This window comes from Cryptomeria japonica, chromosome 1 (assembly GCF_030272615.1).
Source record: "Cryptomeria japonica chromosome 1, Sugi_1.0, whole genome shotgun sequence".
Classification (NCBI taxonomy): domain Eukaryota; kingdom Viridiplantae; phylum Streptophyta; class Pinopsida; order Cupressales; family Cupressaceae; genus Cryptomeria; species Cryptomeria japonica.
In genome coordinates, this window is record NC_081405.1 from 295364867 (window position 1) to 295377453 (window position 12587).

A 12587-nucleotide genomic window follows, 5' to 3' on the forward strand; every position below is an offset into this window, starting at 1 on the left:
CTTGATTTCCGTCTTGAGAGGAATCATGTGAGACAATTCCCTTGGCTTGAAAACCTTGAAATCTTCATAAGACCATGCGAACCTGTCTTTGTATTGTTGAAAAAGTGCTTTGAATTATCTCTTTCTATTGGAAAACAACACTTGCTGTAATTAATCATCCTATGCTCATCTACAGTACTGATATTTATTGACATATTTTCTACAAATGTCTGGTTGATAATTGATTTGATCTTGGATATATCTGTCATGTCTGTCAAAGATATTTTCTCAAGATACTAAACTCTTTGGGATCTTCTCTTCTTCCAACTGAATGATTTCAGACTTGGCATTGATTTCAGTGTCTTCTTTTAGAATTTATGTGAATGATTTGTGATAGGTAGGCCAGTTCTTTTGAAGAGAAAATTTCTGAAATGATCATTAATTTGTATGAAATCGACAACGTGATGATCATTATTAAATACTTGCCAATAATCATAATTGTTTGGCGCTGTCAAATGTGTCATGTCTCGATTCCAGTCAATTTAAGTTTGTAAATATTAGATCTGCTCTTGTATCTCCCCTGGTCTTGTTTGTTGTGTGTTTTTTCCTTTTTGAGTATGCCTTTCCTTCCAACTCTTGTTTCTTTCTGTTGAAGTTTCAGATTTCTTCATTCCATCATGCCCTCCATTGCCTTATTTCCCCTATGTATTTGTCAGACTTTCGGACTTGTCTTTACCGGCATGCTCATAGCTCAATCCTCGATGCACCAATTTGTTGGAGTCTTGCGGTATTTCCATTTACCAATCTTTGATATTTTCACCTTGTCATGTCCCCTCCTTGATCGTTATTTATAACCTAAATGAAGCAATTATTATTATAAATTAATATAATCAACAAATGATTATTTGAAATTATTAATATTTATTATTAAATAATATTTTTGAAATATCCAAATAAAATAAATTAATATTATATTATAAACATTTAGAAATATTATAAACAAATATAATAATAAATAAATTCAGAAAATATATGTAACAAAAATAATATAAAAACTGCCTTCATCCTCATCAATAACCTGCAGAATAAATAAAGACTAAGGGGACTGCAGGTGTCAGAGTTGTCCCCTAAGTTGTAGACAATGATAATTAGTCAGTATCAATAGTAAATTGGTTAAGTAAGTCTAATGTTAATCATCGGCCATAAAAGGGAGTGGTTTACTAAGTTTCGATGAGAGACAATTACACAAGCAAACTAATCACCAATGCCTCCTAAATAACCCAAAAGAGACAATCTGATTAGCAAACTAATTATTATGAAGGTCAGATGTGTCCTATCAACATATTAATGTTAACTACTGATACGTGGTTGTTATTGAGATAACAAACCTCATGGAGTATATTATGAAAAAGCACTTTAGATTGAAGGCAGCGATTCCTAAAAGAAGCGAACATGTCTTTTGAATGATTCCTCTCCCACAATATAAAGAGTTCGTGGGAATTAATTGAAGGGGAAGAAAGAAAAATACAGGAATGTCTTACGAGCCATTTTTCATTATCAACATCCATGAAGGGAAAAATAAGGCATGGCAACTAACAATCGGGAATATAGACCAGATCAGAACTGTCATTAAGTTTCAGGCGGTATCATCCTTGTTCTTGGTGGTATGCATAGGATCGTGCTTAATATGTATGCTTAATCTATGAAACCCGCTGATGATCTTATACAGAATTTAATAATTATAAGAATATAATAATAATTAATAGTAATTTAATAATTATAAGAATTTAATAATAATTGATGGAAATATAATAATTATAACTATTACAGTTATTTCTGAGAACTGCTCTGCAGTTGTTTATAATAATAATAATATCTATAAATGAATATATATATGTATGTATATAAAATAATATTTTGTAATCAGACAAATAAAAATATTAGATTGTAAATCAGAAAGAACTCATAAGATAATAAACAGTAAGAAAAATATGTTTGGGTATAATCCTAGCTTCTGCTGTCAGTATTCACAAGGTTGGGAATTGAGATGTTCCAAAGAGGGGCGGTCTAAATCCAATTAATAGGATTAATTCCAAGACAAGTAGGGATCAGCGACCCATAAAACTTGAGGGCATGGTCCCAAGATAGATAAGGGCTTGGATATGTAAACTTATTATGGATGTGTGATAGATGAACAATTTACTTATTAATAAATTAACTGATTAAACTATGGAATATCACCGATTTGATTCTTGTTAGGATAGATTTGACTCCTAACCAATTTAGTTGAAGTCATAAGTATATGGAAATAGATTAATTATGGTCAAAACAAGCTTAAACCAAGTAGGGGACATTACACATCTCTATTTCCATTCTCTTTCCAACTCTCCAACATGTGTAATAATGTTAATAGTGGTCTATTTTTGGTGCCATATCTTTCAAAAGTAATATCATTCCTGTCCATTCTCATTAATCAAATTTGGAATTTGGAATTATGTTGGGGTCGACTTGTTATTGTTTGTGAAGGATATAAAAGAGAAAATGCGAGCGTTCAGGGATTAACATCTATGCTTTACGCAAATTCCTTATAAGAAACCATTCTGAGCACTTGTGTTTGAGCTTGGAGATCATAGGACGAAAACTCTATTCAGTTTGGAGAGTGGTCTCATTTTAGAGGTTGCATCTTCATTGATCACAAATTTATTTTTACTATTTTGGTTCAATTTACTATTTGCTGTTGGTATGGTTATAAGAGCTTATTGCTATTGTAATATTTTATGTTGCAGAACTATTAGAATGTAATATAGTCATTCTTGAAATAAGAAGTTCAATAATCATCTGTTATTTGCTATTTATTTGTAGAAGATTGGTAGTTTTATACGTTATTTGCTTTTTAAAATGTGATGCTAATGCTAATGTTTTGAATATTAGAATTTGGAATAGTTATCCAAATAATAAGTGTTTGTAGAAGGACTGAGCCTGGATTTAGATAAGTATTTTGACTGGGATATTATAGTGGAATCAGAGCTGGTGATCTTGCTAGTCTGTGTTTTTAGAGTCAATATTTGCATGTTTGAGTTTTATGTAGTATAATGATAGCGAAACTAGATATCATCTAAGGGAAAAAAGGAAACAAAGCTAGTTTTCAAAGAATTTAGCAATGGTATCGTGTCCTTCAGAATCTATTGCAGAGCATAATAGTATGGCAAAAAGAGAAAGGGGAATGACTATAGATGACAAACTTGATGGTTGGGTTAACAAATAAAGAAGTCTTTGATGACAAAGCATTTGTAGAACTACTCAAAATAATTTCACGAGAGGTCTTTAAAGTGATTGATATCTGTGTGAACATGATTGAATCTTTTAGTTTACTCATACATAGGCTCATTGTCATCCTTCTTTAAATTGGAATGTTGAGCAATTAGAATTTGATTATTCTTAGTTGGCTTGAAGGGTGCAATATGATGAAATTAGTTAGCTGCATTTCCCACTAGAGTCTATAAATAGGTGAATTGTGACATCTTCATGTGCCACATTTAAAATTGCACAAGTGGTTGTGAAAGCTGAGATATGTTCATCAGGATGTTGATTGCCATTGCCATGAAACTCTGGCAAGGTTTTCCATGATCCTTTTCAAAGGAAAGATCATAATTTCTTTCAAGAGCCAAAGGACCAATAGTGTTCCCCCAAGGTAGAGGGGCAACTCTTTGATTGTTATGATTTCCACCACTTCTACCTTCTCAACCATTGTTGTTACCCACTATTTGAAGTGGTTCTTTTCCCAAAGTTAAGAAAATTTTAAGAAGTTTATGAACCCTTGAAGAAGAAGAATCCTTGTTGCTAGGAGAAGGATGAAGCATTTGAAAAACAAGATTTGTGAGACTTGCCTTCCTTCTTGATCTGTTGTAGACCTAAAACAGATGCTCTCCTTTCCTTTCCTTCTAAAACGTTAGCAGATGGTCTCCAAAGTGTAGGACTCTTTTTTGATAAAAAGAAAAGCATATCAGACAATCTAATGTATTTATTTGATCCCGTTCAATCCAATTCAAGTTAGGTAGCAAAATAAGAGTGGTAGGACACCAAATGATCATTCCTTGTGAAATAATTTTTTTCTCAAATTTGCTTTGTGTCCCATGGTGGTAGCAACAACTATTCACTAAGTTACTGCCTTTGAGTTAATTGTTTTGTGGGTTGGGTATAATCTAATAACTCATGTAAGCTTTAAATGGCAGATTTTTATTAGAGGGAGTATTGTGGTTTTTTATACATTTTTTCATATGTAATTCAAAAGTTTGTGTTTGTATTTATTTTAATCATTCTAGTTCTAGTTGTGATCTACAATCTTTGTGTATAATTGAAAGTTGTAAGTGTTCCTTTGTTGTGTTAATTTTTTTGTAGTAGAGAGTCTTAACATATTAAAATTTCCTGTTTAGTGCAGAAGTGCTGAATTGCCTTGTGCCATAGGCTAAGAACAAAAAAATGAGGTTTCAATTTCAGTTTGTTTGCATTGCATACTTGAGATCCTTAGGTTTTAGGTTGAAAATGTAAGGGAATTTTCTCATTTCCTTTACCGTTCTGACAAGGTAGCTTGCCCTAATAAGTTGAAGCAAAGTTTTCCTGTAAATGTTCCGTTTTGTGTCATGTTGGAAGATTTAAAGGAAAATGCTAATGAATTCAAACACAAAGATTTGCTTCAGTTAATTGGACTGTTTACATCCAGATTTTAGAATCAACTTATCATACCTCTTCTGAGATGTCTTCCTTTATTGCAGTATTGACATACCGACATGAGATGGGTATGAACTATAACTTTGTACTTCCAGATCTGATTGTTGGCTCCTGCCTCCAGGTAACTCAGCTATTCTATTGGACAGAAAGTTAATTTGTTTATTTATAAGCTATTTATTTATGATAAAAATGTCATCTTTGGATGGTACTTATATAGACTGATTTGATTTGAATGACTGCAATCCAGAATCCTGGAGATGTTGATAGACTGAAGAACATTGGCATCGGGACAATATTTTGTCTGCAGCAAGACCCAGATCTTGAGTATCCTTGGGATATTTCTTAGGGATTCCAGTATCATTGATAGGTTTAAAGTTGAAATGCATTTAAGCAACATATTTAAGCCTGCAACTTATTGTTGTCTCAATTGTCTGTGAACAAAAGAGAAGCAGAGAAAATGAGCTGTGTTAATTTTTGATGATTCTTGGGGATAATTGTATTCCTTTGGATATAAAATATGAAAATATTATTTTCTTGATGGCTGTTACAAATGTATTATTTTCTTGATGGCTGTTACAAATGTATTACTTTTCATTGAACTTTTCTTTGTTCTAATTATTGTGTTGTTATGAGATTGTTTACAATGAATATGCTCATAAGCTTGGCCAGTGTTCTTCATAACATATAATTTTCTTCATTATATTTCTGAAGTTGCTATAATTTTCCCCAAATGTACAAACATTGGGATTGTTTCGCCAAGGAAACTCTACAAATCTCTAGCATTCTGGAAGGTCGAAGAAAGAGTAACATACGAGACCTGAGTTTTATTCCATTTTATTGCATGTAAGACCTGCTTATAGCATAGTGTACTAAATAGTTTTATCAAAATCCATTGGAAATTAAATGACAAATTAAGTAAAGAAGATCTCAAGGTATTCTATCAAAGACATTTCAATCATGACACAATGCTAAGCCATAACAAAAGTAATATTTACTGCAATTATAGCCTTGAGAGGGAAGATGTGTTTTACCTTCCTATCATTTTTTTGAATGGTGCTTGTCCTATATTATAGATCTCCTTGATATGCTCAAACATTTATTTATCAATAATGATACAATTTTCTTAGCATGAAAATACAACATGTCCCATCTTGTATTGGAGTTGTACATTGTGTGGGGTTTAAGAAGAGTCAACCTTTGAAACTTTATGCATTGAGTATATTTGGTGCAGGAGCACCTACTCATCTAGATGCCTCATGAAGGCTTTTGCATTTTTTTTTGTTTGTAATGCTTTGTCAAAGCTATGAAAGGTCTTGTTGTGACCTTTTCACACATCACCCCATTGCAAATGGGGATCCTCCCTTTTTCATGCTTTCTAGGGTTTTTGTTAGAGCCTCGTGACCTTCTTGCATCGGTATTGCCAAAGTTTGTCAGTTTTGAGCGACCTAAGTTTTGAACATTATGAGTTAGTGTGTGCAAACCATGGTTAAAACAGAGTCTATACGCTGTCATTGTGTCTAGGAAGCCCAAAGGACGAAGATCACAATTGATTTGAGCTAATTTGGACAACTTTCTATTTTTGGAAAGTTTTTCTTTTTTGCTTTTTCCTATTTTTTAGGAAGTTTTGTTTTTGGCATTTTGAGCACGATCCCCAAAATGGCTATTTTTAGAAAGCTTTTCCTATTTTTTAGGGAACCTTGCTTTTTCTATTTTTAGAAAGTGGATCTAGGGTTTGCATTGTTCAAACTGAGATACGCTAAAATGATCGACAAATTCCTCCTAAAATCCAAGTTTTGACCCAAAAAGCTAATCTCCTAAATTTTAGGAATCCCGAGGAATTCAGTGAATGATTGAAGCACAGTTTTCAAATTTCAAGGCGATCCGGTAAAAATTGCGTAAGTTATGGAGATTTCAGGTTTTGATCATGTGGTTCTTGACAATCAAGAAAGTCCGCCCTTAGTCAAGGTCACGGTTCTTGAGATTCACCAAGTTTGCCTTGGTTTTGGTGCACAAAGTTAGCAAAGTCCGCCTTGGGAAAGGTGAGGTGGGTCAGCACTTGAAAAGTTCGCCCTACCATGAAGTTGAAGGTGCAAGCAAATGATGAAGTCCGCCCTAAGTAAGGAGCATCAAACTTGATAAAGTCTGCTTTGGAGTTGAGCCATGAAGTTTGCCAAGTGCGCCCTTGGTCAAGGACTATGGTTCCTAAAGTTTGTAAAGTCCGCCTTCTTGGTGCACAATGTCAAGCAACCCTGCCCTATCATGAGACATGGTGCAAGGAAGTGAGGAAGTCCGCCCAAGGGTGAGGGAATCAACAAATGTTTGAAGAGCATGAAGTTTACCAAGTCCGCCCTCCATGGTTCTTGAAGATGTTCAAGTCCGCCTTGAGAATGAAGGTTGTGTGTCATGAAGTTTATGAAGTCCGCCCTCAAGCAATGGGCCATGAAATCAATGAAGTCCACCCTTGACTAATATGAAAGGTGCACAAACATTAGGAAGTCCGCCCTAGCAAGGAGAATCAATGCAATAAAGTCCACCTCATGTGAAAATTCACTAAGTTTGAAATGAAGGAATGTTTCAAGGAGATGTCATCATGATTTGATTCCCAAGCTCAAACTATGACATATTTAGAAAGTTTTTAAAAAGAGAATATTGCAAATTTGGTTCGGATTATGAACTGAAAACTGAATTAGAAAGTTGCATTGGAAAGATAAGATGAGGATTTCGAACTTGATAGTGATAACAAAGCAATGAAGAATTCGAACTCGAATACAAATGCCTTTCATTCTCTCATTTCATCATATGAAGTTCGAATTTCAAGAACAAGTTGAGAGGCATTTTCAGAGAAGTTTTGTGTAGGTTGAAGAGTTTTTCTGTAGATTAAAGTAATTTCAAGAAGGATTTCAAGCATAAGTCTGAGATTTTCAATCATTTTTCACAAGTTGCACACAGATTTTGGAGGGACCTTGACTGTTTGGAAGACAAATTCATTTTTTTTTGGATTAACATCTGATTTTTCATCCTCCAAGCAGCTTCTTTTCTCATTCTTCTTTCTTCGAAGGTGAAAATTAGTTTTGAAGGCAGGGTATTGGGTTTTAAACCCAATCTTTCTTCAAAGTTTTAAAGAGAAAGAACAAATATAGCAGATTTCCCCTTTCATTCTTTCTCATTTTCTGCCTTTAAACAAGTTAGAATAAATTTCAAGGAGTTTGAATGAACTTAAATTTTTCCAAATTCTGATTTTGAAGTTAAAATCAGACTAAGAATGCCTTGAGTTTGATGAAAGGGATTTTAATTTTTTTTTCAGAATATCAAAGTATTTGAAAATTCAATTTTCAAGGCTAAGTATTGAGAAGAGCCTCCAAACTCTAAAATTGCACCTAAAATGCAGATTATAACTTAAGTTTATTTGTTTTCTTGTGCCGATTTGGATGACCTTCAAAGTGGGGACATCACGCAAAATGAAGTTTCTAGTGGACAAAGATTCCCCTTCGGAATCGAAGATGAATTCTAAATGGAAGCAAGTTGGTGACACAAACTTGGGTCACATCGACCTCCGAGAATTTAAGAAGAGAATGCTACCTACCGCAATTGCACGAAGGATGATGAACAATGTAATCGTACAAGCTGCTGGTTTCCTTCCAGCGATGCAGTGTACTGAGTTAGTAGCAGAATGCTCCAAACATTACAAACCAGCAAGTAGAGAAATAGTAGCCTTTGATGGCAGAATCCTGGTGAACATTGGAGAAGTGGTGATCAGAGAAGCATTCCGTATCCTGAGTCCCACAAAACTGTTTACATAACCAGGGATGAGGCGGCATAATTGTACAGGGATCACATAGAGGAATATGAAGCTAACATCAACCATCAATGGTTGGAAAAGCCAAGGAAAGGGAGTTCTAAAATACCCAAACTCCTTGTACGGGAATACTTCAAGGAAGATTATGGAGATCTCATCGTCCTATTGAACATGTTTATGGGAAGCCAGCAGGGTGCTCCTTTTGAACCATGGATGTACTACTTTATCAATGAGGTCATTGTTGGAGTGAAGATGATTAACTGGTCAAGGATTATTAGTGATAACCTTGATGATCAATTGAGAAATTTGGAAAAGAATAGGACTTTCTACATGAGTGCCTACTTGTTCTATTCTTTGGCCAGAACATATAGGTACAAAGGTATTGTAGAGGTGCTATCGGGAACAAAGAAAACCAGTTTCTTGTTTATGACTGCTATCCCCAGCTGCACTTAGAAGAAAAGTTCCAGTTGAAGAGAGTTAATGATGCATTCCTGATGCATATCACCAGAATCCTTCAAGGGGGTACCCATCAGCGACTCTCTCAAGAGTCGATGGACTTCATTAGTAGATTTGGATTTTGGTTTATCCAGTACCCCAAATTCACTTATCTAATGATTCAGGGATTCTCAGGACAGCCATATAAATTGCCTATGTTTCCCAAGAAACAAGATGGTACTACTCGAAGTAGTACGACAGTTAGAAAATTTTATGAGTGTCAAGAGGAAGAGGTAGAAGACAGGAGTGTCTTCGCTTACTATTGGGAATGGGTTAGAAACATGTCCTTCATCCCAAGCTGTTGCATTTGTTGATAAGGAGATCCAGTGGTACCCATTTTTCTAGTACCAGGCTAGGAGTCACTTTGACCCTTTTCATAAAATGGGGAAAGTAAATGAAGTGAAATTTGAGCATAGGTCGGACTTAGAAGATTATTGGGCTAATGTTGTTGACAACTTCGACATAAGGAGGTGGTTGTGGTCTAGAATTCCACTAAATTTGATCAGAGTTTCTGAAGTATTCCGGGTAGCGGACTAGCTTGAAGAGGACAGTGAGTATGAGCAACCACACTATGCCGTCTTGAAAAATGAGCCCCTTGCCCTTATTGATTGGTCAGATGTTGAGAGGTCTAACCTTGGAGACCTTATTAGACTAGTAATTGAATATTCCAAATGGTGAGCAGCTCAAAAGACAAAGGAACTTAAGGCGAAGAATGTTACTTTCGCATATGATCTTATGGGGACAGATGAATCTATGTCCTCTAATCATGGTGTAACGTCCAGTGGCCACAGGAACCTCGAAAGTGTGGGATCGAGGAAAAGAAAAGAGCCCACTGCAAATTCATTGAGGGCAAAAGGAAAGAAGGTCGCTGGAGAGGTAGATGTAGGCGGACCACAACAGTCAAGAGAAGGTCACTCGACCATAAGTGTTTCCTCTACCACGCAACTAAGAGTGATAATTGATGAGCAAGAGCAAGATGTTGAGATAGAAGAACAAGAAATGAGAGTTCCTTCTCCTGTCATTGAGAAGATCACGGATGAATCAGTTCAGTTCCTATTTCAAGAACCAGGACAAGAACCCAAAGTGGCTGAAGTTATCCAAGATGAAAACTTGGAGCAGCCAAGAGAATATTTGGATGGCATAGTCATTGGACCGAAGGAGGTAGAAGATAATTTTGATGAGAGTGGCATGGAGTAGTCAATCTTCTTGATTGGTTGAGAGAAAGAATGAAAGCCAAAGTTCCGGAAGAGGTTCACCATATAGATAATACAACTGAACTTTTGGCTAAGTTAGATAAATCCAGCAAGATGAAGCCGCCCAAACCAGCCAAGAGATTCTCCTTGATCCAAAGAGATAGTGCAGGATGCAGGACAGTTCATGTGGCAGTACCTAAGGCAATGAAAACTTAGGATAACATCACTCTTGAGGATTATGAAATCACTACTGTGAACTTGGGTAAGCCTACTCAGGCCCAAGAGATCCAAGATTTTGATGATTCTTGCAACGCCCTCAAGGCAAGAGTCTCCAAGGAAAAGGAAAAAAGAAAGAAGGTTGAAGATGAGAATGAGCAATGGAAGAGATATGTTCAACATTTGACAAAACCTATAGATCGGGAGGAGGTACCTATTGCTTCGCCCATACCTCTTCCACAAGAATCATTAAAGGATTATGAGGACATGAAGACAACTTTCAGAGAAGCTAAAGAATGGACTGCTGATGCCTCAGAATGTGCTGACATACTCATTGAGAACCTGATATTAGCACATGACTCTACATCCTCCTTATTGAGCAGAATTCAAGACATAGCTTGTTGGTTGAAAATTTTGTACACCTGGGAAATGTACAAAATTGTGGTTTCAGCCACAGCGTGTGAGTATGATACTCTCCTAATTAAGGGAAGGCTCCCCCTATCTATAAACTACTCCTAAACTAAAACAGATGAGACAATAGTTTTTTTTTCTTGTTCTTTCAAGAAGAACTATATCCTTTTCTCTTCACAAAAAAGTGATAGCAATTGAAAATAACAACAATAACAACTTATAAAACAAAGTGAGAGAAAGGAAATGAAGTTTCCTGAAAGCACAAAGACCTCCGTCACTTCCTTCGGGACGGGACGAGACCACAATATCAAGCTCAAAGTCTTGAATATGTGAAATCCTATCTACCCTTTTTTTTATATTAATGATAACAAGAATAAAGTATGGCAGCACAAAGTCTGAAATATCTTATTCTTCTCTACATAAAACAACAAGAACTAGTGAGCTCAAAGTCTCCCAACTATTTCTTATCACCAAATCTACTTCTACTTTCTCTCAAGAACAAGTGTAGACACAAAGTCCTACAGCTTCTCTCAACAAAATATCTACTCTAATTGATATTTATCTCCAATACTTGCAACACAAAGTCTGCAAATCAAATTTGATTAAGCTCTTATAGAAACATTAGCAAGAAAGATAATTTTGAACACGAACTGAAGATATTTAGCACAAAGTCTCAATTCTTGAGCAATCTTCTTCTATTTCTTTCAACTTCAATTTACATATAAAAAGCACAAAGTCTTTCCTACTTTTCCAAAGATAAAAATTACAATAGACCCTCTCAAGTATTCATAGGAGAGGAGCCTTGAGAAAAAGGTGAGAGGATCCCAACTAACTTTGAGAGATTCTCTCAACCACCATGACTTATTCAACAACTAACTAAGACTTATTCAAAGTTACATGTCCTATCCTAAATCGACTTGTAACTAGCCAACTTGTAATTACAAAAGTGTAAGTGATGACTTGCATTTTACAAAAATGCTTTTACAAGTAAACATGTTAAAAAGGAAATTGCAACTATGAAATTACAACTCTGAAAATACAACTAAGTGTTGAAAAACATTTAATTTGCAGCATGTTTAGACATGAATCCTTCAAACTTTTGGATAACCATTCGTAGCTCATCAGGATTCGGCTTGTGGGTGTTCTTGGCAACAATCATGGTCTTCACAATGGTATCATGGCACTGAAGAAGTGTAGAGTTGTTCTTCTCCAAAGTGGACTAGATTTCTTGCAAGAAGATTTGATGTTTCATTAAAACTTGAATTGAGGCAGCTGAAAATTGTTCACTCCTCTACTCATTATGAATCTTCATCTGTAGATCTGCGAGAACTTCTTCTTCTGGTGCAACTCCCTATTCTGATCCATGATATTGCAAGAGGTCTTCTCACAATGAGAAACAACACCTTGGAATACTTCAACTCACAATCTCATAGCGTAATCAATAACTTCAATGAGGGATTTGAGAATGAGGGCTTTGTTCTCTAGGAGCTCTTCACATTCTAGATACATGACCCTGTAAGGAATAATGTCATGCTCCTGAAGAACACTCAACTGTTATTGAGGCATCTTGTGCCAAATCGTCAAGCTACCTTCAACCCTTTCCAGGTTCTGTTTGAAAGTCTGGAGGCCTGGTTCAACTTTTCTCCAATGGTCTCCAACTTAACCATCATTTGGAATATGTCTTTCAGCACTTGCGCACACAGATCATGAAGCTGATCCACCCAAGAGTCTAATGCTTGTACCTTCTGAGCAGCTCTTTCAACTCCTTG

General features: G+C 35.6%; 1 protein-coding gene across 2 annotated transcripts in view; it reads left to right on the plus strand.

Moving 5' to 3' along the window:
* LOC131046429 (phosphoglucan phosphatase DSP4, amyloplastic) overlaps nt 1–12587 on the plus strand; it is a 213573-nt gene that overhangs the window by 43511 nt on the left and 157475 nt on the right. For both annotated transcript variants that reach the window (XM_057980163.2, XM_057980162.2), the window contains exons 6-7: nt 4752–4828; nt 4955–5031. In XM_057980163.2, coding sequence (XP_057836146.2) covers nt 4752–4828; nt 4955–5031 — 154 coding nt within the window. The remainder of the gene's footprint in view (nt 1–4751; nt 4829–4954; nt 5032–12587) is intronic.